Genomic DNA, 27,627 nt, shown 5'->3' on the forward strand with positions numbered 1-27,627 from the left:
TCAAAGTCCAATTATTTGCATCTCTCAAATTTGTTAATTTATCCATTTTGTCTGGCTTAACAAACAATCATCTTTTTCATGTGGCCTGCATTTCATCACCATATTCTCCCTAAAAAACAAAACAACATCCTCAACACAGCACCTCATCATAAAAATCTACACCACCCTCTTTTCACCCAATTATAATCCTACACGATTGCACCCCTCTTCAAGATCAACCACAAAACCTCCATCGGTTCATCTCAGAACATCTACAAAACCCAACGGCTCCCCAAACTGAAATTATATTCCTTAGCGCACTTGATCGCATCTCCCGCCACAGCTACCATATCCAAACCAATCGCATTTCCCCGTCCCAACGCGGCGAGATACAATGTTCAGACTTAACTCGGTGCCCCTCCCGACTCTGTCCCAACGGTCAGCCATGGCCGCCATCCACTCCATAGCAGCTCAGAGCTTCCTCTCTCTCCCGAACCCCAAACCCAGAAAACGCATTGCCGCTCACCCAAAACCCATCTTGACCTCCAAACTCCCAAAAAACCCAACTTTCCCCAGAAACAAACAGAAAGGCAGGAGGGTTTTGAACTCGGCGGTCAAGCGAGAAGAGTGCGATGTGATTCCGGTTCAGAGCTCCGACAGTACGGACCAGCAGGAAGGGGTGGTGGCCAGCAGGGTGGAGAGCGAAGCCGGGGATCAGGGGGAGTTGGTGAGTCAGGTGGGCGGGTTCGGAGCGAGTGAGGGGAGGCTTTCGTTTGAAGGGGCTGGTGGGTTTGGGTCTACTGGGGTTGGAAGTGAGAGGGAGAGTGAGGAATTCGAGAGGCCGGTGGAAAAACTACTAACTAATATACCTAGTCGTTATAGCAGTGCTTCCCTGAACAGAAGCAGTGCTTCCCTGAACAGGAGCAGTTTTCCATCAGGCTTTGTATTTGGTTCAGCTTCAGCATCTTACCAAGTTAGTGTTTCTGCACTTAATAAGTTGTTAGGGTTTTCGTTTAATGTCCGCCCTATTAGCATACATGCAGGAAAATACTAAGATGCTCATTTTGTACTCTTATATGTGTAAATTAATTTCAGTATGAAGGTGCATGGAATGAAGGTGGTAAAGGACCAAGCATATGGGATAACTTCACCCACCAGTATCCAGGTACCTACACCGGTGCCAGATTGAATTGAACCTTGATTAATACAGATTTATACTTAACCTTTACAAGGGTTAGACATTGATGGGGGACGAGGCCTAAACCATGAGGTTTATGAAGATAATGAAAATTTTACATGGTTAATTGCAGAAAAAATCAGTGATGGAAGCAATGGGGACGTGGCTAATGATCAATACCACCGCTATAAGGTTCAAAAATTTCATTAACTTTGTTCTCCAGTCCTTCTGAATTATTCAATAGTATAAGGAGAATTAAAGAATTTACGGCCTTAAGAAAATTAAGGAGGTTGAAGATGAGGCATTTTCTTATAACACATATTGTGTTATTCTATATAGGAAGATGTAAAGATTATGAAGGATATGGGATTGGATGCTTATAGGTTCTCTATCTCATGGTCCAGATTGTTACCAAGTAAGTTGATCATCCGCATTCGCGTTAATTAGTTGGGACGAAGTAGTGTGTCCATGCATGATGTTTGCCCTGAGTAATATAACCAATAATATATGTAGTTTAACATATTTTGTTCCCCTTTCGAATGTATTTGCTTATGTTCTTGTTTAATTTTAATTATATAATTAGATGGAAAGCTAAGTGGGGGTGTGAGCAAGGAAGGAGTACAATACTACAACAATCTCATCAATGAACTCCAAAACAAAGGTGATGCAACAGCTTAATCTCATATATCATCCCACCTTACAAATATATATATACAGACACACATATACATATATACATATTAAGAGTTACATGTTATATAATCGAGCGTGTTGTTTTTATTGATCATGCACAGGTATAGCGCCATATGTGACAATCTTTCATTGGGATCTTCCTCAAGCTTTAGAAGAAGAATATGGTGGTTTCTTAAACCGTCAAATTGTGTAAGTGTAGACTTTGATTCTCTAATTAATAATAATTCTTTATCTTCTTGATGATTGATCGTTTACATATTCAAATGTATATTGCTATAATGCATAAACCTTCAAAATCAGCGTGCAACTGATTTTTAATTTTCCATGTTGCAGCAATCATTTTCGAGACTATGCAGAACTTTGCTTTAAGTTATTTGGCGATCGGGTAAAGCATTGGATCACACTAAATGAGCCATATAATTTTATTAATTTTGGCTATGCATCAGGACAATTAGCACCCGGGCGATGTTCTGCTTGGCAGAACTTAAACTGCACCGGCGGTGATTCGGCTACCGAACCCTATATAGTAGCACACCACTTCCTCCTCGCTCATGCACATGCTGTTGAAGTGTACAAGACTAAATATCAGGTCATATTAATACTCAATGTTGTAATATTAAATTGATGAGATAGGGTTAATTTACCTTTTTTCATACCGTAACTAATCAAGTTTAGGTGGTGATGTGCAGGCATCTCAAGAAGGCGTGATAGGAATAACATTAGCGGCAAATTGGTTTGTGCCAATTTCTAACGAAACTCGTCATCAGAATGCTGCAAATCGATCTTTGGATTTTATGTTTGGATGGCAAGTTTATTTGTTCCAAACTTATATATCAACCCAATTAAATGTTCATTTATACGATAATAATACAAAATTTATTGACGAAATTTCAATGATTATATAGGTTTATGGAGCCATTGACAAGCGGCCAATATCCGCACAGTATGCAAGTTCTTGTTAAAGAAAGATTACCTAAATTTACAGAAGAAGAATCCAAGTTAATAAAAGGGTCATTTGATTTTGTTGGAATGAATTATTATACTACTCACTATTCAAGCGATCAACCTGATAATAATTCTGCAAATCCAAGCTTCTTGACCGATGCTTGCGTTTTTGAATCAAGTGAGTACAAAATGAAAAACCAATTATTTAATTTGACTAATTTAAGTTCATCAAAATATTTAAAATCTCATATTCCTAAATGTTGTGGCAGCCGAGCTTAATGGAGTCCCCATTGGTCCTCCGGTACGCATCGAACAATTAGCTAAACTATTTGCATTCAAAGAGTAATTGTTTTTCATTTAGTTAACTTACCTTCATAAATTGGGGTTGCAGGCTGCTTCAAGCTGGCTAGTTATTTATCCAAAAGGCATTCGAGAGATTTTACTTTACGCAAAGCACAAATATAATAATCCGGTCATTTACATTACTGAGAACGGTAATTATTTTTAAACCTTAATTAACTAAATAATTAATGCTTCACATGTATATGGTGTAAAATGCAGTTGACATCTATAAGTGATCTACATATAAAACTAGATGGGAACTCTCAAACATTTAGCAATCTGTTGAATCGATAGGAATGAAATGATGAATCTATAATTCTTCGCCTCTTCTTCAATAAAAAACATTAAATAAAAAATTAATTATATTGCAGGCATGGATGAGTTCGATGATCCCAAATTGTCACTTCCGCAATCCCTCAATGATACCCACAGAATTGATTACCACTACCACCACCTCGACTATCTTCGAAAAGCAATCGAGTAAGTTCTTTTGAAAAGTTAAATAAGGTTTAACTTATATCTTTTACTTATCACTACACTAGACATACTTACATTTGAAATTCGCCTTTTTTGTGCAGTGATGGTGTAAATGTGAAGGGATACTTTGCATGGTCATTGACGGACAATTTTGAATGGGCTGCTGGATACACCTTACGATTTGGTTTCGTCTATATAGATTACAATGATGGACTTAAGAGGCACCCAAAACTCTCAGCAAGCTGGTTCAAATATTTCCTTGGATAATGGTGAAGATATCCTGCTGCAGTTGTTGTTCGTGAAATAAATATGCCAAGCATATCATTTCCCTATTTTCATAATTGTATTCCTTTAGGAATGTTCTTCCTCTTTCGTAAAATAAATATGCCAATTATATATGGATGTTTCTTTGTGTATGGACAAAATAAAAAATGGTCCCTATAACATACAGGATGTGGGAATATGATTTTCTTGTCTCCTAAGTAAGAAAACCCTATAAAAAATGGTCCTTATAACATGTGGCATCTCGGGTGGACAAAATAAAAAATGGTCCCTATAAAAAATGGTCCTTATAACATGTGTATGGACAAAATAAAAAATGGTCCCTATAAAAAATGGTCCTTATAACATGTGGCATCTCGGGTGGCAAGAGGGACCAGAATACTTGTAACCCATGAGCGTAGTCCTTAGTCTGACATACTACACATTGAAGATGTTACTTGTCTCCTAAGTAAGAAAACCCTAATTCAAGTCAAATTAGGATATCTTAGAAATTAGATAATGCAATCATAATCGTAAGAAGATTGGATATCTTATCCTAGATTCCCGATTTGATAGGCTTACTCTCCCTACCAAGACTATGAACAACTGTTCATCTTCTCTATAACTATCGTACGCATATTTTCTCTACGCCTAACAGAGGCTCATCTTGCATACACGCCACCGTCTACACATAGACGCGTTCATTAGAAACTTATCTTCTTAACGCCTCGCCATAGGCTATTCGTCAAGAATAGTTCATGATGTAGCTCACATCACATCATTCTTTCTTAGGGTTACACCAGTGAGGTAATGCATTCGTATTGATTAACCTTTCAAACCATAAATCCGCATTCGCATACAACACACATAGTTTTACACCTAAATTCCACGATCACATGAATTAAGGGCATTCTTGATGAAATCAAGCATGTTAGAATCCATCACGGCATTTACGCATTGATGATTCAAAACATATAAGAACATGGGATTTTGAAGAAAAAAGGAGAACAATTTACTAGGTTAGGCCATCTCCAATCGACCCAGTCAAAGGGTCGTAGGGTTAAAAATAGCTCTAAATGACACGAAAACCGTTTCTAACTGAGGGCTAGGCCAAAGGGTTTCTGGGCCCCACTGGGCTAAAAAACCAAAATCAGGCCAGCGGATTGGCCATTTCCAGCCAGCTAGCCAGCCCTGCAGCCCAGCCCACTTGACAGCCAACGGCTAGTTGACGTCAGATTACCATTGGAATTTAATTTATTTTTTTTGGACGAATTTTTAAAAAAAATTAGCATTTTTTTCCCTATAAATACCTAAGTCATTCCTACACCATTTCTCACATCATTTTCACCATTCCATACTATCTTACCTCTTCCAATAATCTTTCATTCAATTTTTTCAACAATTTTCAAAGGGCCACATCTGCAATGAAAGGAAAGGCTTGGACCTGAAAAGAAGATGAAGCTCTTTGCATGGCTTATAGATGGGTCTCGGAAGATAGTGTCAAGAGTAGTTCTTAAACAAGTGAAGGTGTTTGGACTCGTACGTCCAAAAAGTACTATGAGTTCTACGAAGGCACCACTCCATCGAATCCCCAAAACTACGACGAAATAATTGTTTTCACAAGTTGTTTTAAATATTTAATTATATTACATTTAATTTCATAAATTAATTTCCTTTAATTTTCGTAATTATATTGTCTAGGTACACCAAGCGGAGGAATTGTATATGGAGGACATGAAAAAACCCTTTACGCATCACGATTGTTGGGAAATTTGTAAAGGGTGGGTGTTATTTCAACATCCACCTCAAGAAAGACTTGATCATGTCTAAAATTTACACAACTAATTACATCTCGACACGTGGCACTCGAAATCCTATTTGATGCTTCAAGGTTTTTTCAAATATCTTAATTTATTTTAGAAGAACCTGATTGGCAGAAATCAATTGAAAGTCTTTGAATTTGTAGAAAAAAGCCTCATCCACGATCTTTTAGTTCCTTAGCTTCTGCCAAGAGCGTGCTGATAACGTGTTGTAGGCCTATTTGACTGAACTGTACAAAGGACATAGAGGGAGAGGGGTCGGCGGCAATAGAGAGAAAAGAGAGATGTAATTCAAAGTTGTATGTTGTATCATCCCCTTATACCTTTATTGATAGTAGTTGGATAGGTAGAATCCGTAGCCTAATGGGATTACATCTCTAATAGGAATTAAACTACTAAAGGGAATATACAAGATACTCCTAGATACACTATGATTTACACAATCACATTCCTAATCCGATAGGACTGCAATATTATTTTCTTTTTTCTCTTATTTTTTTCTCCTTTACATTCTTTACTTTTGTTAGCATTAATTAGCTTCTTCATCTCTTGCATATATAAGGGGATGGAATCGATGCATGACTTGAGGAAAACATCATCGACTATATTAAAACAAGGAATGAATCAAGCTACAAACAGGAAAGCCTTTATACTTTGTCGCGTTTATATGTATTCACCCACACTAAACAGAATCCTTAAATTTCCTTATTCGCGTTAACGTTTGGAATTTATCATGAAGGAGAAGGATGCCTTTATGCTTCTACTCCATTATAATACTTAACTCTTTTTCAAGATAAACAAAAAAATTAAAATAATTGACACTATTTTTTAAACGTAATTTATTTGGGAACTTTAACAAAAAGTTCCCGGTACTGTTCACTTTAACGAAAAACCGCATTTTTACACTAAAAAGTCAATCATTGTACTATTCACTTTACACTTTATTTTGTCCTTATCGTTAAAACTCAAAGTTTTCAAACCCTTTTCATTAATTTTCCTTAAAATAACTCATACTGTGACAACCCGTTCCTAATTTTACGTTTTTATTAATTTTAAAAGCATGAATTGACGAAAATGCCCTAAAGGCAAGGATTTTGACTTCTGTTGACCATCGTCTAAAAAAGTGTATGACTTATTCTTTTGACGTATTTGCGTAGTACTCAATGGTATGAACGCATAGGCGAAGACCGTTTGCGAGTCCGGATTATAACGGTATAGTTACAGACTTTTGAAATTGATTACTTACATTTTAGATTATAAATTATTTGAACTCCCACTATTTGGAAATGGCATAGTCTGAAATATCGATAATATCGACGAAATATCGAGGATATTTCGGTTTTTTCGAATCACGGATATTTCGGAACATATCCATGTACATATCGTACAAATATCGACAATATCGACGATAATATCGCAAAATATTGGTGTAATATCGCTAAAATATCGAAAATATCGATGTAAAGGAAGGGAAAAAAAAAGAAAAAAGGGGAAAAAAGGGGAAAAAAAGGAGGAAAAAAAACACAAAAGGGATTTGAACCCCTCCCATTTTACTCCTCCAACACCTTAACCACGATATATCACTTATGTTTTAGTGATAATATGCTAAAATATTTATATTTATTAATTTATATGAGTGGCATGTTAATAATTACATGCAAAACTATTTTGAGGATTTATCATTTGATGAATACTCTTCACAATAAACTTACTCTACACATAGAGATGATGAAGATAGTGAAAATTTGAACCTCATAGGAACTTTATGTGGTACTAAATCACTCATGTATCTTACCATGCAATGTATAAAGTGTAAAATATTGTAGTAAATCATTATACATAAATGATTATGGTGTGTTTAATCTTTTTTTCATTAATTACTACATATTTTCTACACTTATAATGTTTGCCAGCTCGCTGTATAATCAACTTAAATTAGTTAAATCCATCATGCAATGCATTTCCTTCTAATTTTTTACGATCAACTAATAGATAATTGACTAAATAAACTTTCTCCAAAGTTTCAATAAAAATTTCCAAGTTTTTCTTACAATTTCCGTGGTTTTTATTCAATTTTTATCGATATCGATAATATCCCGATATTTCCATCGAAATTTCCATGTTTTTGGACTACCGATATTTCCGATATCATCAATATTTTATACCATGGGGAATGGTAACCAATCAGAAGTAAGGGAAGGAAATAAGGGACCACTAAGTTAAAAGAAAGAGATGACCAATCAGAAAATGAGAAGAAAGGGAAGGAAGGTGGTAAGGGGGAGGAAGTCCCCATCTGATAGGAGGTGGACTAACCAGAGAAGGAGGAGGTGAGTGGACCAATGGGAGGAAGAGAATGGAAGAAAGGAGAAAGGAGTGAGAGGCACGGGATCATAAACCCTTCCCTTTCAACCCGTGCACAACCCAGTTTCGACCCGATTCCAAATCCGACGAATTTCAGCCATTTTTCTCGTTGATCACCACCATCACCTGAAAATCACTCATATGGCCTCCCATCCACCATTTCAGCCCAAAAACAGAGAGTTTTGGTTCTAATTTTGTGAAGGCCGACACACGACTTCGTGGGTACTAGGCGGCGATCCACCCATTTCTTAAACATTTACCTTCAATCACCACTACAAAAACACTTCTCTGGAGGTCAAGAACAAAGCCCAAACATTTTTAGGGGCCGTGGTGTTGCGGATTGATCGAATTAAAGGACACCCAAATTCTAGGGTTCTGGCGAGTTCTTGGCGATTTGAAGTTCTTCCCGGCCAAATTGGACTTGGCCGCAGGTATAAAACTTGCTCTACTCATTGAGATCTTCATTTCGGTGAAGTTTGAGAATTTTTAGAAATAGTTTATCTTTCCGGCGAGTGGGGGCGGTCAATAGCCGGATACGGAGGCGCGTGGGTCGAGGCATCCCTTGACCTTCCTAGGTTAAACTTGATACCCAATTCCATATGTGATGTCCGATTAACGAAATTCCATTGTTTTGGTAACTACAGAAAAATAATCCACGTTATTTCTGAAACTGAACCAAAATAACCATGTACTATTTCAAAAATTAAACTAAAATAACTCCCACTATTTTTGAAAATGAACAAAATAAAGACAAAGTTTTGACAAAATAACCCAATCTTGAATCTTGATTGATCGCACGTCTTTCTCCAAAAAATGGTGGTCATATATATTGCTATTTAATAGTAGAATCTATATATATATGGATTACTTTTGATTTGGCTATGTATAACAGCTTGAATTCAGCTTCATGAAATTTTCAGTCCCCTCTTCTCTATTCTCTCTCCTCTCTCTCATGTTAAATTATGGTGTTTTTTTTTTGTGGGTTTCAAAAACATATAATATTTTGATAAATATGTTTTTCCTTTTTAGTATTCATGGCCCTTTTGGGATTCTTCCGTCAGGAGCAGTGTCTGGAAAAAAAATTGAAATAAGGACCGTTGAGAAATGTATCAAAACTGTCTTGAGCAACAAAAAATAAATAAACAATTTGACTGCAATTAAATTACAGGACCATTAAATCTTTTTACATACAAAAATAGCAATATTCTATGAATTAGAAAAACATACATAAATAGCTATATTTTATGAATTAAAAAAAGAAAAATCTTATAAAGCTCACTTTAAAAATCAAGTTTTCTACATACCCATAGTGAAACAAAGGACAATTGATTTTATTTATTAGTTTGGCACGTGTGGTAGTTGGAATAATGAAAGTGGGATGGTGGACGCCATTTCATCACCTTCATATTTAATAAGGTAACAGGCTTTCCGTTAGGTGCAAGTTCAAAAAAAAAATATTATTGTGTTCAGCTTTTAGTTCGGTCGCCAACTTTTACGTTTGGAGGGCTGGTATATGAATAGTTTGTCATTAAGATTAAATTTTAAGTTTTTTTGGTTAAATAATAGTTTATCGTAGTATTTGGTTAAATTAAAGTTAGGTCCAAGTTCTATTCAGTAAAGCTTCTTTTTTTTTTCCTTGTATTATGAGAGGTAAAGTTTATGTCCCTTTTAACTAGATGTCACTTTCTTACGTTACCAATAAAATTCTCTTGTATCGCAGATGTTTCTTAAAAATAAAAAAAATAATAAAAGTTTTATTCAAGATGGATGTGTGAATTCGTGTATAAAAACCTTTGCCCCAAGAAAGTATAGAACTAGAACTAAAACTTTACCCTTTACACTCTTGTATTCTAATTACTCTCTTAAAAGTCTAGAACCAGAACTATGGAACCTTTTTGTTCCCCTTGCCTGCTATCATAACTACAATATAACTAATTTTTTCGACAATTTTGTTGTGGCGATGGATTAGGCGCGAACCCTCCAAACTAGCATAGGGATACATCTCTATTTCAATCCACTTTTTGACAGTTTCTACAATATAACTAATTTTTTTGACAATTTTGCGGTAGCGATGGATTAGGCATGAACCCTCCAAACTAGCATAGGGATACATCTCTATTTCAATCCACTTTTTGACAGTTTTGGTGTAGTGGTCAGCCCTCTGAACACTTTTGTAGTCTTTTATTATGTTACTGAGACCAGCTGAATTTCCTTAACAAATTGTCAAATTCCAAGCAGGAAGTAAACATATCTAACTCTAAAATAATTACAAAATATGGAACATCATTAATATTAACAAATCAGTATATCCAGTTCCCACAAACAAGTACTTAATTCGTTTTTGTATGTGCAATACCTCTTAACTTGTTACACATTTCAATAGGTTTGGAGGAAAAACGTGAAGAAATAGACTTTCACCCCCTGCTTTTTTTACCCCATCCCTAATAAAATTTTCACCTCACCATAATCTGTTCATTGAAATCTCAAAGATATTAAGTTTCATGTACGCTATGTGCACGTTCCCAACTTAATGCAAGTCATGACCTTATCACGATTAGATTATATAGGGCAACTTAATGCAACTATGCAAGTCATGACCTTATCACGATTAGATTATATAGGGGTATATTCTCGTGATATTCTAAATTATTTATAATGTTGCTAATGTGTCTAGCCAATTGATATCGAACACTTTTGGTACTTATTTACAATCTATACTTTTACTAATTATTTATTATCTGTATTGATCCACGTTCTTAATTAAATATTAACGGTTACATGTTTTCCTCATACATACTTTCTCTATATAAACGCCACGCGAGGAAGGCCAAAACCATTCCAGTTCACCAAAAGCCCTAATTAGCAATGGCAATGAGGTTACTGTCACTGCTGTTGGGTGTGCTACTACTAACTGGCTTTGCAGCGGCAGATAGTAAAACTATTGCTATTATACCTAGTCGTTATAACAGTGCTTCCCTGAACAGAAGCAGTTTTCCATCAGGCTTTGTATTTGGTTCAGCTTCAGCATCGTACCAAGTTAGTGTTTCTACACTTAATAAGTTGTTAGGGTTTTTATTTAATGTCAGACCTATTAGCATACGTGCAGGAAAATACTAACATGCTCATTTTGTACTCTTATATGTGTAAATTAATTTCAGTATGAAGGTGCATGGAATGAAGGTGGTAAAGGACCAAGCATATGGGATAACTTCACCCACCAGTATCCAGGTACCTACACCGGTGCCAGATTAAATTGAACCTTGATTAATACAGATTTATTCTTAACCTTTACAAGGGTTAGACATTGGTGGGGGACGAGGCCTAAACCATGAGGTTTATGAAGATAATGAAAATTTTACATGGTTAATTGCAGAAAAAATCATTGATGGAAGCACTGGGGACGTGGCTGATGATCAATACCACCGCTATAAGGTTCAAAAATTTCATTAACTTTGTACTCCAGTCCTTCTGAATTATTCAATAGTATAAGGAGAATTAAAGAATTTACGGCCTTAAGAAAATTAAGGAGGTTGAAGATGAGGCATTTTCTTATAATACATATTGCGTTATTCTATATAGGAAGATGTAAAGATTTTGAAGGTTATGGGATTGGATGCTTATAGGTTCTCTATCTCATGGTCTAGATTGTTACCAAGTAAGTTGATCATCCGCATTCGCATTAATTAGTTGGGACGAAGTAGTGTGTCCATGCATGATCTTTGCTCTGAGTAATATAACCAATAATATCTGTAGTTTAACCTATTTTGTTCCCCTTTCGAATGTATTTGCTTATGTTCTTGTTTAATTTTAATTATATAATTAGATGGAAAGCTAAGTGGGGGTGTGAACAAGGAAGGAGTACAATACTACAACAATCTCCTCAATGAACTCCTAAACAAAGGTGATGCAACTGCTTAATCTCATATATCATCCCACCTTACAAATATATATATACAGACACACACATATACATATATACATATTAAGAGTTACATGTTATATAATCAAGCGTGTTGCTTTTATTGATCATGCACAGGTGTAACGCCATATGCGACAATCTTTCATTGGGATCTTCCTCAAGCTTTAGAAGAAGAATATGGTGGTTTCTTAAACCGTCAAATTGTGTAAGTAGTAGACTTTGATTCTCTAATTAATAATAATTCTTTCTCTTCTTGATGATTGATCGTTTAGATATTCAAATGTATATTGCTATAATGCATAAACCTTCAAAATCAGCATGCAACTGATTTTTAATTTTCCATGTTGCAGCAATCATTTTCGAGACGACGCAGAACTTTGCTTTAAGTTATTTGGCGATCGGGTAAAGCATTGGATCACACTAAATGAGCCATATACTTTTATTACTTTTGGCTATGCATCAGGAGAATTAGCACCCGGGCGATGTTCTGCTTGGCAGAACTTAAACTGCACCGGCGGTGATTCGGCTACCGAACCCTATATAGTAGCACACCACTTCCTCCTCGCTCATGCACATGCTGTTAAAGTGTACAAGACTAAATATCAAGTCATATTAATACTCAATGTTGTAATATTAAATTAATGAGATAGGGTTAATTTACCTTTTTTCATACTGTAACTAATCAAGTTTGGGTGGTGATGTGCAGGCATTTCAAGAAGGCGTGATAGGAATAACATTAGCGACAAATTGGTTTGTGCCAGTTTCTAACGCAACGCGTCATCGGAATGCTGCAAAACGATCTTTGGATTTTATGTTTGGATGGCAAGTTTATTAATAATTCCAAACTTATATATCAACCCAATTAACTGTTCATTTAAATGATAATATTACAAAATTTATTGATGAAATTTCAATGATTATGTAGGTTTATGCAGCCATTGACAAGCGGCCAATATCCGCACAGTATGCAAGTTCTTGTTAAAGAAAGATTACCTAAATTTACAGAAGAAGAATCCAAGTTAATAAAAGGGTCATTTGATTTTGTTGGAATGAATTATTATACTACTCACTATTCAAGCGATCAACCTCATAATAATTATGCAAATGCAAGCTTCTTGACCGATGCTCGCGTTTTTGAATCAAGTGAGTACAAAATGAGAAACCAATTATTTAATTTGAGTAATTTAAGTTCATCAAAATATTTAAAATCTCATATTCCTAAATGTTGTGGCAGCCGAGCTTAATGGAGTCCCCCTTGGTCCTCCGGTACGCATCGAACAATTAGCTAAACTATTTGCATTCAAAGAGTAATTGTTTTTCATTTAGTTAACTTACCTTCATAAAATGGGGTTGCAGGCTTCTTCAAGCTGGCTAGTTGTTTGTCCAAAAGGCATTCGAGAGATTTTATTCTACGCAAAGCACAAATATAATGATCCGCTCATTTACATTACTGAGAACGGTAATTATTTTTAAGCTTTAATTAACTAAATAATTAGTGCTTCACATGTACATGGTGTAAAATGCAGTTGACATCTATAAGTAATCTACATATAAAACTAGATGGGAACTCCCAAACATTTAGCAATATGTTGAATCGATAGGAATGAAATGATGAATCTATAATTCTTCGCCTCTTCGTCAATAAAAAACATCAAATAAAAAATTAATTATATTGCAAGCGTTGATGAGTTCGATGATCCCACATTGTCACTTCCGCAATCCCTCAATGATACCTGATGCGAAGAAAGTTAAGCACTCATATTAAACCCTCTTGTTGTCAAATTGTAGTATAAATGCAAGTAGGGATCGTTCTAAATCGGGGATTAGGAAGGCTTGCTAAAACCTCTAAACGAACTCAAAAACATAAAAAAAAGTTAAAGACGTTTGAATAGACTCAAAAGACTCAAAACAAGTTCACTAGACTCAAAACAACTTAAAAACACTCAAAACTGCCTAAAACACAAAATGGGTAGATTTTGACTCTAACACAACTTTGGATGAATTTAGGGTTTTGACTTGACTCAAAACACTCTAAAACATAACCAAAACAGAAATTAAACACTTTGAAACAAGAAAGTAAAAGGGGGGTTTTGGTTTTTATGAATTCGAAACAAACAAACAACTTATAAAATTAGACAAATTATAAAATGAATTTGAGAAATAAAATGATGGGTGGATTAGTTAGAGGTCCGTTCTTCACACATGACACACTTGTACATGAATCGATTTCCAATTGCTTTTCAATAAACTATGATACTCAACACCCCAAATTAACTGTGATGCACAAATTAACCCTCAGATTTTCCTTTACTCATTGAGTTGGATGAATGCATGTAACAACCCAAATCATTCTCTAAAAGTCCCCTATATGAATGCATAATAGAGATACAATCAGACATCATTACGTGCAATGAAAATCATAAGTGTTGAACGAGGCAATTATAACTATGAATGCATGATACATTTGCCAAGAATTCAATTAACACGATTGTGATAAATAACCTTCACTACTCATGAATATAAACTTGTAACGATTAGGTGAAACTCATTTATATTTTAGCATCTAATTCATACATGAAAACTAAGTATGCATCCTTAATAAACATACAAGAATCAGTTATGAATAAAATAGATAATTGAATTGCAATCACAACTTATCAAATCACAATTGGAAGAAATCAATTCATATCTCAAGCATGTTCATGGCTTCAAACTTCCCCCTAACTAAATATGGGTTTAGCCACTCATAGTTGCAACAAAATCAGAAAATAAAAAAGTAGACATTGAAAGTAAGAACGAAGTACACCTAAAACGCTCCAATCTTCAAGCTTGAAACGCCAAGGACCTTCTTTTTCACCACCTTGTTGCGGCACAAGAAAGGGGAGTGGCTAAATGGAGGTCACGGCAAGGGATGAAAGTGTAAGTGTATGGAGTTGTGAGATGTGAAAATGTAGTGTCTTTGGATGGAGATCTATATCCTATGGTGAAGGGTGGATGGATGTATTTATAGGCTAGGGAGAGGATGTAGTCGGTGGTGGTAATGAGTGGATGTAGTGATAGGTGAATGTGTTTGGTGGTTGAAATGAGTGGATGTAGTGGTAGGTGAATGGATGTGTTGGGTGAAATGAGTGGATGTAGTGGTAGGTGAATGTGTTGGGTGGTTGAAATGAGTGGATGTGTTGGGTGAAATGAGTGGATGTAGTGGTAGGTGAATGTGTTGGGTGGTTGAAATGAGTGGATGTGTTGGGTGAAATGAGTGGATGTGTTGGGTGAAATGAGTGGATGTAGTGGTAGTTGAATGGATGTGTTGGGTGAAATGAGTGTGCTAAAATGGTTATTTATAGGGAGATGATGATGCACAAATTTCAAATTTCGTCCATTCCTTTTGCTCCAAGCATATGTCATCCATTCCATGCCCAAAAATGCTCCAAAATGCTCCAAAATGCACTTCTTTGCCACATTAACCCTTTGGACCTACAAACACACGAAAATAGCTTAAAATACTAAAATAACTACAGACTAACAACATAAATGCCAAGAAACAAGCTAACTAAGTTGCATAAATATGCTCCTGTCAAATTCCCCCACACTTAGCTTTTGCTAGTCCTCGAGCAAAACAAAACAAACGAAACAAACAAAACATAACCTATACCTTCCAACATTTGCCTCAGAGATTTTCAATGAAATATGACATGCCAAAGATCACCACTCACATAGATTTAAGCAATCCTTACCCTCGAGCATTACTTAATCATAGTCATCATTCACTAGCTTACATTTTAATCAATTAAAACAACATTTTGAATGTAGTAACATGCCTTAGAGAAATCCCTCAATTCCTTACTAGATATGCACTCAATTTTCACTCAGATTTTCTGACTACACACCCTACACTAGGTATATGTGAGAAGATTGATGTAAACAAGAAGACTAGTACTCACATATGTTTTTCGACAAAGAAACAATTTCTGGAATTATTAATGCATGTATATATATGATCTCATGAACGGATTGCCACTACTTAGAAGCGAGAACCAGTGATATCATATGCTCATACCAATTTCAAACTCCACATATTGAAATACACAATACTCAAGATGGAAGTCAAGGGTTGTAACGGGGTTAAGGGCGTTGGCTAACAAAGAAAGGTAAGGGTAAACAAACGTTCTTAAAGCAATAGTGAGCAAAGTAACGATTTAGATACTTAGAATTCTCTTTAGAATGCAGAAATCTACTTTTAAACACAAGGGAAAATTCATGCAACTCATGCATTTATTTTTCTTTTCTTTTTCTTTTTCCACGAATTTTTCTCTCTGTCGTGCCCAATTTCTTTGGCACACAAAAAAAAACACAACTTTGAAATCTAAATTCCCACACACTTGTTTTCTGCAATAATGTTGATCAAAATGAATTCTTTCTAAGTTATGCTCCACTATACTTCAAGAACAAGGATATGGATAGTCCTATATGATGTGATTAACAAAGAAAAATAGGCTAAACAAGGCTCAACGGGGTTTAAACCTACAAAACAAATGACAAAGGTGGATTCGGCTATTTGGCTTTGGTTCACTAAACAACTTCATCTTGAATATGTGTTATGCATATCAATGTTATGCTTTGAATGGAACAGGCATAAGTTCTAATATTTGGAATTATAATGATGAAAATGCATTCTAAGTAGAAACTAAGCAAAGAAATAATGAGATCATGCACCAACTTTAGAAAACAACGATGCACGGATTATTAACTCTTCAGAGAACGTTTTAAGCTCAAGTCTCACAGGGTTGTAGCGTTAATTTGAGTTCATTCTTTCAAGCATATTACAAAAACTGATTTTTTTTTTTTTTCCTTTGTGATTACATGTGAATTTGTAAACTATAACTACAACCAAGCATAAACCCAAGAGCATATGAAACTTCCATCCATATTTGTAACTTTCTTTAACAGTCATGCACTTAAAAACCAAATCATCATCACTATGTTGGAAGGTATCCTAAGACACAAACAAAACACAAAAACAACTCTTTTTGGCTTTTTCAACACAATTTTTCAATTTTTTATCAAATTTTTGGATTTTTATGCCAAAACACACTTAAAACAACTCAAAATACACTAAAAACACTTAAAAACAGTGAGAAACAACATTGTAAGTGATAGGTGAATTAAAAAAACAATCATTCAAAATATTTTTTTTTACCCCCCCCCCCCCCCCACACTTAAACCAAACATTGTCCTCAATGTTTCAAACATAGACTAACACTCAAATAAGCAAACAACTCAACTAATCAAACATGACAAGTATAGCAAGGTAAAAACAAGAAAGAGTAGAGTTTAGGAACGTAAATCTGGTTATGGAGGTAGATGATCTTGTTGACTTTCCACAGCTTTGATCTTGAATTAGATTGGAATTGTACGGTGAATCTTTGCTCTCTGTCGATGTTGTTGAAGCTTCTCGAGTTCTTCAACTCAGATTCTTTCTGTTGAGTTGATTGTGCAGGCTGCATTTCCTTATCTGCTCTCCTGGCAGATGTGGCAGCTCTCGAGTTCTTCATTTCAGACTCCTTCTGCTGCTGGTATCATTTTCGCTTGCCTTATTTGTTCTCCAGGTAGATGTGGCAGCTTCTTTGGAAGTACATCAGCAGTGGAAGATGAGTACTCGAGAGCAATACCATGTAAGCAATCAGGAAGGGGTTCCAAGCAGTCAGTTCCAGATCGGAAGATTGATACCAAGTGCTGGCTGATTGCTCTCATTTTCCTTGTCCTGGAGGTTAGAACAAAGACAAGGAAAATGACATGGAGAATGCATGATATGAGATACTCTTGCTTTCTACTTTCATGATATGAAATACTTTTGCTCTTAAAGATTTGTTTGCAGAGGTATCCCAGGGGATGAGGAACACTGAGTGACTCGAGAGGGTTCGTTGGGAATGCATTCTCAGAGATGAAGAAAAGTCGAGTATGTCTGCCTTGCAATGGAGGGTGAAGGTGGACAATTATAGGAAGTTCTTTAATACCTGTAGAGGTATTATTCTTTCACTCGTGTCGTCATTGGGTGATTGAATAGTATCGCTTCACGTGTTTTCTTCTTCATCAGAAATCTTCGACAAATTGCCCGTGATTTCCTCAAAGCTGAGTGTGCATGTGACAGCTGCTGACGAGGCTGAAAAAGACTGAAACTTCTTCGATATCTGGGATCGGTGCTTCGACAAATTGCCCGTGATTTCCGCAAAGCCGAGTTTGCATGTGACAGCTGCTAACGAGGCTGAAAAAGATTGGCGCTTTTTCGATATTTAGGATCGGTGCTTCGACAAATTGGTCGTGATTTCTGCAAAGCTGAGTTTGCGTGTGACGGGTGCTGATGAGGCTGAAAAAGTTGTAGCCTCTTCGATTTCTGAGATCGGCCCGTGGGATCTGAGTAAGCCTAGCTTTTGAGGAAGTAGGCGTTTCTTTGATTTCGGAGCAGACGCTTCTTCGATTTCTGAGTTCGCTGCTCTTCAATTTCTGAGTTTTTATAGAGGCATGCATTATGTTCAAAAACACACTTGAATTATCGCCTGTAAAAACTCCATTCTTTCACATCTGAGATTTTAATTTGTCCGACTTCTTCATTTTCTTCAACACTTTTCAGAAATGTCTTTCCCATCTGACCGTCGTTTTGACTTGAATATCGGAGAAGATATTGACCTGTTTTCTCCAGGCAACATTTGGCAGTCGCCCTTCATATCCTCTAACGGTCCTCTTACAGTTGGAGACACTGTGATGAGGAATGATGCAATGGCTGCAGTGGTTGCCAGGAATCTTCTTACTCCGAGAGACAGTAGGATGTTTTCCAAGCGGTCTGACGAGCAGGCCATTCAAGATTCTTTGGCCTTCAGCGTCCAATGTGCAGGCTCAGTATCAAACATGGGCCAACGCCTTTTTGCTTAATCTCGTCAGGTTGAGTCTTTGATGGCTGAGGTGGCTAGTCTTCGATAGAAGATCAGAGGGCTTAGGCACGAGAATAAAGAGTTGCATATGCTAGCAACTAGTTACTCAACGAGCATGAAAATGAAGTTGGACCAGCTGCAGGAGTGTGAAGTTCGGGCTCGAAATGATCATCAAAGGTTTATGGCGTTACTCTCGAGGCAACCTCTGCCCTCATCCTCTGGCGCTTCTCCAAGTGTTGAGGCTTCGGACAATCAAGCTCTGGCGCTTCGTCTTTCTGATGTTCCTTCGACAGCTACGACACCTCCTGACCAATGAAGGCTCCTTCTTGTTTGTATGCACATCTTTGAATTTTTCTACCAAATGTTCCTTTTCTACTAAAGTCAATGTAAAAACACTTGTTTACTTGTCAATGTTTCAAACAAAAATCCACACCAAAAGCAATCAAACAAGCAACAACTAAAAATGACAATCAAGGCAAAATAAACGCAGTAGAGTGAAGGTTTTTAGAAACGCAAAACTGATTGTGGAGCGATTCATAGATCTTCCTTATTTGAATACATGGGTTGCCTCCCAATCAGCGCTTTCTTTAACGTCTTGCAGCCGGACGACTACCATCCTTCAAGCATCTTTAGAGCCCAGGGCATGGAGGGATAGTTCCTCCACCATATGCTCCTCAAACAGGTCGTAATAGGGCTTCAAACGATGCCCATTCACCTTAAATTCATGGCCGGTTTTCATGCTTTGGACTTGGACTGCATCATGGGTAAAAACATTAGTAATAACAAAGGGTCAAATCCACTTAGAGTGTAACTTACCGGGGAATAATCGAAGGCGGGAATCAAAGAGGAGCACTTTCTACCTCTTGGAGAATGTCTTTGTACGAAGCATCTTGTTATGATACGCCTTGGTCTTATCCTTATAAATCCGAGCATTCTCGTACGCCTCGTGCCTAATCTCCTCGTGCTCATTTAATTGGAGCTTTCTATGCACCCTGACGACATCTATATCCATGTTGAATGTCTTTACAGCCCAATGTGCCTTGTGTTCTAACTCGACGGGCAAATGACATGGCTTACCATAGATGAGCTGAAAATGGGACATGCCAAGGGGAGTTTTGTAGGCCGTATGATAAGCCCACAATGCATCGTCTAAGCACAAGCTCCAATCCCTCCTTGTTGGCCCCACAGTTTTCTCAAGGATTTGCTTGATCTCCCTATTTGAAACCTCGGCTTGCCCATTGGTCTGAGGATGATAAGGTGTTGAAACCTTATGTGTAACGTTTTACTTCTTGAGCAAAGCCTCAATGGTTCGATTACAAAAGTGGGAGCCTCCATCACTAATGAGAACTCTAGGCATTCCAAACCTAGCAAAAATGTTAGTTTTCACAAAATCTGCAACAACCTTAGAATCGTTAGTACGAGTGGCTTTTGCTTCCACCCATTTTGAAACGTAATCAACAGCTAGCAAGATATAAGTGAAACTACAAGATGGAGGGAAATGACCCATGAAATCAATACCCCAAACGTCAAAAATTTCAACAAAGGATAGGGGCTGCTGCAGCTTTTGATCCTTGGTACCTATGTTTCCCATTCTTTGGCACCGATCGCACGTTAGACAATAAGTTCTAGCATCTTTAAACAATGTAGGCCAATAAAATCCACATTCAAGAACCTTTAATGCCGTTCTTTGAGTGCCAAAATGTCCACCACAAGCATAAGTATGACAAAATCTTAGGATCAAAAGAAATTCACAATCATGCACACATCTACGTAAAATCTGATCAGAGCAATACTTCCATAAATAGGGATCATCCCAAACATAGAAACGTGCATCTTTTCGAAGTTTATCACATTGGTGCTTGGTGAGAGTGTTAGGAACTTGTTTAGACACTAAGTAATTCACTAGATCAGCATACCATGGTTCACTTACCTCAATGGACAGCAGCTGCTCATCGGGGAAAGTTTCAGGGATAGGCACGTTATGCTTATGCTCCTCATGGACCTTCGGCTTAAGTGGTCAGCCACCACATTCTCGCTTCCTTTCTTGTCTCGGATTTCGATGTCAAACTCTTAAAGAAGAAGCATCCAATGAATGAGCCTCGGTTTTGCTTCCTTCTTTGTTAGTAAGTACTTTAAAGCTGCATGATCAGTATAAACAATCACTTTAGTTCTAATTAAGTAAGATCGAAATTTATCTAAAGCAAAGACAACAGCTAGAAGTTCTTTTTCTATTGTGGAGTAGTTCGATTGGGCATCATTGAGCGCTCGAGAGGCATAGTATATAACGTGCGGCTGCTTGTCTTTTCTTTGCCCCAAAACAGCGCCTAATGCATAGTCGGATGCATCGCACATAAGCTCGAAAGGAAGGCTCCAATCGAGAGGAACAATGATAGGGGCCGAAGTGAGCTTCTCTTTGAGCTGCTTGAATTCTGATTCACACTCCTCATCAAACTGGAAGGGCACATCTTTTTTAAGCAATCGGCAAATGGGGTTGGACATTTTGGAAAAATCCTTGATGAAATGCCTGTAGAATCCTGCATGGCCAAGAAACGAACGAAACTCTCTAACCGAAGTAGGAGAGGGTAAGTGACGTACAAGGTCTATTTTTTATTTATCTACTTCAATTCCTTTTTCTGAAACAATATGGCCTAAAACTATACCTTGTTTAACCATAAAGTGGCATTTTTCCCAATTCAACACAAGGTTAGTTTTAACACATCGTTTCAAGATCAAGGTCAGATTATCCAAACAATTATCAAAAGACTCCCCAAATACACTGAAATCATCCATAAATACCTTAATTATCTTCTCAACATAATCGGAGAATATACTTACCATACACCTTTGGAAAGTGCCAGGCGCGTTGCATAGGCCGAATGGCATGCGACCATAGGCAAAAGTTCCAAAGGGACATGTGAATGTGGTCTTCTCTTGGTCATCCGGTGCTATCATAATTTGGTTATTTCCTGAATATCCATCAAGAAAACAATAAAACGCACGACCGGCTAACCTTTCAAGCATTTGGTCGATGAATGGCAAAGGAAAGTGATATTTCCTTGTTGTAGCGTTTAGCTTCCTATAGTCAATACAAACACGCCATCCGATTTGAATTCGTGTAGGTACCAACTCGTTCTCATCATTCTTGACAACGGTAACTCCAGACTTCTTGGGAACGACTTGAACTGGTGAAACCCAATGGCTATCGGAGATAGGATAGATCATGCCACAATCTAAGAGCTTGATTATTTCCTTCTTCACAACTTCCATCATAGGAGGTTGAGACAGCGTTGAGCCTCTTGGGATGGTTTAGTCCCCTCCTCAAGAAGTATGCGGTGCATACAAGTGGTGGGGCTAATTCCCCTAATGTCGGCCAAGGTCCACCCCATAGCTGTTTTGTGCTCTCGTAGCACCCTCACAAGCTTTTCTTCCTCATGTGCCGTGAGACTTGAAGAAACAATGACGGGCAATATCTCATCATCTCCCAAGAACACATATTTCGAATGGTCCGGCAACGGCTTAAGTTCAAGAGTAGGTGCCTAATCAACAGAAGGTAACATCTTAGTAAAAACTGAACTTGAAATTGAGAGCGGAACCTTACCATATTGTCGTGGAAGCGACTCAATGGCAGCCACAACCTCCACAACTTCCTCATTAAAGGGCACGGCTTTGGGCTCCCCAATTTGGCCGTGGGTTTGCATTGCCCCAAGTTCTTGGTTTTTTAGTTCTATGCCCTTCGTAATGGCTATTTCAAGGACATCCTCGTTCAATTCCTCAAGATACTCCTGCGCCAAAGAATCAATAACATCAATAGAAAAGCAAGAATGATCATCAACGGGATATCTCATAGTTTCAGAAACATTAAAATTGATAACTTCCCCATCGAATTCCATCGTCAAAGTTCCCTTGTATACATCAATCTTTGTACGGGCTGTCTTCATGAATGGCCTACCAAGAAGAATCGGCAAAGAGGTGGAATGGAGTGAATCTTCCATGTCTAAAACGTAAAAATCAGCCGGAAAGATCAAATGGTTCACCTGTACTAAAACATCCTCCAAAACACCTTTTGGGTATGCGTTAGAACGATCAACCAATTGTATAATCACACCATCCTTTTTCAATTCACCCAAGTTCATAGATGCATATATAGAGTAAGGCCTAACATTTATAGATGCACCTAAATCTAGCATTGCATTTTCAAATCGAGTATTGCCAATCACACAGGGAATCGTAAAACTTCCGAGGGTCTTTGCATTTATGGGCAGTTTACATTGCAATACGGCTGAAACATTTTCACTTACCTTAACTACCTCTTTGTTCGACATTCTTCTCTTGGTTGTGCACAACTCTTTAAGAAATTTGGCATATTTCGAGACTTGTTTAATTGCCTCAAGGAGTGGAATGTTTACTTGCACTTTCCGAAATGTTTCAAGAATGTCCTTCTCACTCTTGTCCTTCTTCGATTGTATGAACCTACGAGGAAAAGGAACATGAGTCAGATTAGTATTAAGTGAATTTGAACTCAACTTACCTTGTTTGGCCGATTTAGGAATGATAGGGGCCTCGGGCAACGGTTGATTCACTATTTCTGTGGGTGTGCTAGTGCTCCCCTCCTGGTTTTGTAGCTTTTCATCCTCTTTTTGGGCAGATTTGGGAGTGTCGGACTCACTTCCAACTTATTTTCCACTACACAACATGATGGCTTTGGTGGATTCGAATCCTCCCTTTGGATTCACATTTGTTGAACTTGGTAACTTGCCTTGTTCTCTACTGAATTGCCCTATGAATTCAGCCATTTATCCCATTTGTTTTTTCAAATCTTCCACCTTCTTGGCTTGATTTTGCATGCCCTGCGCCACATTGGTTAGCAATTGAACAAGTTGATCATTATCCATGGGCGAACCTGTTCTCGGTTGGGCCGGGGGTGGTTAATTTTGTTGATATGGTCGTGGGAACCCAAAGGGTTTTGCCTAAATCCCCCTTGTTGTGCAGGTTGTTGGGGCTCTCTCCACTTCATATTAGGGTGATCTCTCCATCCGGGGTTGTATGTGTTCAAGTATGGATCGTATCTGGTTTGATTTTGGCCTTGGAATCCAATAGCATTAGCAAATTCCCATCCACCATTCTCGATCAACTAAGGGCATTTCTCGGATGGATGCCCTTGGATGGAGCACACGGTGCAAACTTGATTTTCTTGTGGTTTTGACCCAATTACAACCTGAGACACAAGAGAGGTAAGATTAGCAAGTTGTGATTGAATTTCAGAAATTGCATTTACCTCATTCACACTATGTTGATGTGGGCCTTCTCTTTGTCCAACACCCTCATATTGTTGTGCATTGTGTGCTTGGTTTGCAATTAGAGTCTTAGCAGCCACCGGAGTCATGTCAACCAATACACCACCCGCCGAGGCATCTAGCATTTGACGTTCAATGGGGAGGAGTCCTTCGTAGAAGTATTGAATGAGCAGCTCCTCCTTCATTTGGTGTTGTGGCCATGAAGCAACAAGAGTTTTATAACGTTCATAATATGTGGGAAACGATTCACCTTGATTTTGTTGAATCCCACTAATCTTCTTCCTCAAGAGAATGACTCTCGAAGTAGGGAATAACTTCTCTAAAAACGCCCTCTTCATGCTTTCCCAAGAAGTGACCGTTCCGAGTGCTAACTCATAAAGCCAATCTTTAGCCCTTTCCAAGAGAGAGAATAAAAAGGCCTTCATCATCAAAATGTTCCCATCGACATTGATAGGTGTCATGCTTGAACAAACCACTTCGAACTCTTTAAGATGCTTGTTTGGATCTTCTATGCACAGCCCATGGTATTTAGGAATGTGATGCAACAAGCTTGACTTCAATTCGAACTCATTGGTCTTGCCTTGAGCAGCCATGGGGTATTGAATGCAAAGGGGTGCGGCATTGGCCAACCCCGAGGCCGAGAGTTCTTTGATTGTACGATTGTCCACTGCCATGACTTCTTTTTCTTCTTTTTCAAATTCAGATTCGGCCTCTGAACTTGAACTAGGTTCACTAGGTTCTAGATGCCTCCTCTTTCTTCTCAAAGTTCTTTCAAAATCGTCGTCGAACTCCGAGATGTTTGCACTAATATGTTGAGAACTACGAGTCATAAACTAGTACCTGAAAATAAGATATAAACCCAATCAGCAAACTAAAATAAAAACACACCAAAATAAATAAAAAGTAACAATGAGGGATTAGCAAAATTGCTAATCCCCGGCAACGGCGCCAAAATTTGATGCGAAGAAAGTTAAGCACTCAAATTAAACCCTATTGTTGTCAAATTGTAGTATAAATGCAAGTAGGGATCGTTCTAAACCGAGGATTAGGAGGGCTTGCTAAAACCTCTAAACTAACTCAAAAACATCAAAAAAAAGTTAAAGACGTTTGAATAGACTCAAAAGACTCAAAACAAGTTCACTAGACTCAAAACAACTTAAAACACTCAAAACTGCCTAAAAACACAAAATTGGCAGATTTTGACTCTAACACAACTTTGGATGAATTTATGGTTTTGACTTGACTCAAAACACTCTAAAACACAACCAAAACATAAATTAAACACTTTGAAACAAGAAAGTAAAAGGGGGGTTTTGGGTTTTATGAATTCGAAACAAACAAACAACTTATAAAATTAGACAGATTATAAAATGAATTTGAGAAATAAAATGATGGGTGGATTAGTTAGAGGTCCGTTCTTCACACATGACACACTTGTACATGAATCGATTTCCAATTGCTTTTCAATAAACTATGATACTCAACACCCCAGATTAACTGTGATGCACAAATTAACCCTCAGATTTTTCTTTACTCATTGAGTTGGATGAATGCATGCAACAACCCAAATCATTCTCTAAAAGTCCCCTATATGAATGCATAATAGAGATACAATCAGATATCATTACCTGCAATGAAAAGCATAAGTGTTGACGAGGCAATTATAACTATGAATGCATGATACATTTGCCAAGAATTCAATTAACACGATTGTGATAAACAACCTTCACTACTCATGAATATAAACTTGTAACGATTAGGTGAAACTCATTTATATTCTAGCATCTAATTCATGCATGAAAACTAAGTATGCATCCTTAATAAACATACAAGAATCAGTTATGAATAAAATAGATAATTGAATTGCAATCACAATTGGAAGAAATCAATTCATATCTCAAGCATGTTCATGGCTTCAAACTTCCCTCTAACTAAATAGGGGTTTAGCCACTCATAGTTGCAACAAAATCAAAAAATAACAAAGTAGACATTGAAAGCAATAACGAAGTACACCTAAAACGCTCCAATCTTCAAGCTTGAAACGCCAAGGACCTTCTTTTTCACCACCTTGTTGCGGCACAAGAAAGGGGAGTGGCTAAATGGAGGTCACGGAAAGGGATGAAAGTGTAAGTGTATGGAGTTGTGAGATGTGAAAATGTAGTGTCTTTGGATGGAGATCTATATCCTATGGTGAAGGGTGGATGGATGTATTTATAGGCTAGGGAAATGATGTAGTGGGTGGTGGTAATGAGTGGATGTAGTGATAGGTGAATTTGTTGGGTGGTTGAAATGAGTGGATGTAATGGTAGGTGAATGGATGTGTTGGGTGAAATGAGTGGATGTAGTGGTAGGTGAATGTGTTGGGTGGTTGAAATAAGTGGATGTGTTGGGTGAAATGAGTGGATGTAGTGGTAGGTGAATGGATGTGTTGGGTGAAATGAGTGTGCTAAAATGGTTATTTATAGGGAGATGATGATGCACAAACTTCAAATTTCGTCCATTCCTTTTGCTCCAAGCATATGTCATCCATTTCATGCCCAAAAATGCTCCAAAATGCACTTCTTTGCCACATTAACCCTTTGGACCTACGAACACACGAAAATAACTTAAAATACTAAAATAACTACGAACTAACAACATAAATGCCAAGAAACAAGCTAATTAAGTTGCATAAATATGCTCCTATCAATACCCACAGAATTGATTACCACTATCACCACCTCGTCTATCTTCGAAAAGCAATCGAGTAAGTTCTTTTGAAAAGTTAAATAAGGTTTAACTTATATCTTTTACTTATCACTACACTAGACATACTTACATTTGAAATTCGCCTTTTTTGTGCAGTGATGGTGTAAATGTGAAGGGATACTTTGCATGGTCATTGACGGACAATTTTGAATGGGCTTCTGGATACACCTTACGATTACAATGATGGACTTAAGAGGCACCCAAAACTCTCAGCAAGCTGGTTCAAATATTTCCTTGGATAATGGTGAAGATATCTTGCTGCGGTTGTTGTTCTTGAAATAAATATGCCAAGCATATCATTTCCCTATTTTCATAATTGTATTCCTTTACGAATGTTCTTCCTCTTTTGTAAAATAAATATGCCAACTATATATGGATGTTTCTTTGTGTATGGACAAAATAAAAAATGGTCCCTATAACATACAGGATGTGGGAATATGATTTTCTGGGCTTATAACATGTGGCATCTCTGGTGGCAAGAGGGACCGGAATACTCGTAACCCATGAACGTAGTCCTTAGTCTGACATACTACACATTGAAGATGTTACTTGTCTCCTAAGTAAGAAAACCCTAATTCAAGTCAAATTAGGATATCTTATAAATTAGATAATGTAATCATAATCGTAAGAAGATTGGATATCTTATCCTAGATTCCCGATTTGATAGGCTTACTCTCCCTACCAG

General features: G+C 37.4%; 1 protein-coding gene and 1 long non-coding RNA gene across 3 annotated transcripts; both read left to right on the forward strand.

Annotated features, from left to right (window-relative positions):
- LOC126617424 (beta-glucosidase 13-like) lies at positions 1–27,401 on the forward strand. 2 transcript variants are annotated; one of them, XM_050285492.1, is made up of 13 exons: positions 27–952; positions 1,075–1,144; positions 1,290–1,348; positions 1,496–1,571; positions 1,740–1,817; positions 1,951–2,038; positions 2,183–2,438; positions 2,539–2,654; positions 2,755–2,972; positions 3,064–3,095; positions 3,186–3,288; positions 3,508–3,616; positions 3,715–4,011. In XM_050285492.1, exons 1-13 carry the CDS (start codon positions 374–376, stop codon positions 3,878–3,880), a joined length of 1,950 nt encoding a protein of 649 aa, XP_050141449.1. In that variant the 5' UTR covers positions 27–373; the 3' UTR covers positions 3,881–4,011. The 2 variants fall into 2 exon arrangements, with proteins under 2 accessions (XP_050141450.1, XP_050141449.1); XM_050285493.1 differs by lacking the exons at positions 3,064–3,095; positions 3,186–3,288; positions 3,508–3,616; positions 3,715–4,011 and adding exons at positions 13,209–13,240; positions 13,331–13,433; positions 27,039–27,401 and having other exon boundaries at positions 1–952.
- On the forward strand, positions 16,506–19,303 carry LOC126617437 (uncharacterized). Its single transcript, XR_007621359.1, has 2 exons — positions 16,506–17,996; positions 18,069–19,303. It is a non-coding gene; the product is annotated as an uncharacterized LOC126617437 (long non-coding RNA).
- Positions 27,402–27,627: the final 226 nt, after the last annotated feature.

This window comes from Malus sylvestris, chromosome 3 (genome assembly GCF_916048215.2).
Source record: "Malus sylvestris chromosome 3, drMalSylv7.2, whole genome shotgun sequence".
Lineage (NCBI taxonomy): Eukaryota > Viridiplantae > Streptophyta > Magnoliopsida > Rosales > Rosaceae > Malus > Malus sylvestris.

Coding starts and splice junctions, on each gene's coding strand:
- LOC126617424 (XM_050285492.1), top strand. CDS start 374: ATGTTCAGACTTAACTCGGTGCCCCTCCCGACTCTGTCCCAACGGTCA. Junction 2,973..3,063: donor TGCTTGCGTTTTTGAATCAA/GTGAGTACAAAA, acceptor ATGTTGTGGCAG/CCGAGCTTAATGGAGTCCCC. Junction 3,289..3,507: donor CATTTACATTACTGAGAACG/GTAATTATTTTT, acceptor ATTATATTGCAG/GCATGGATGAGTTCGATGAT.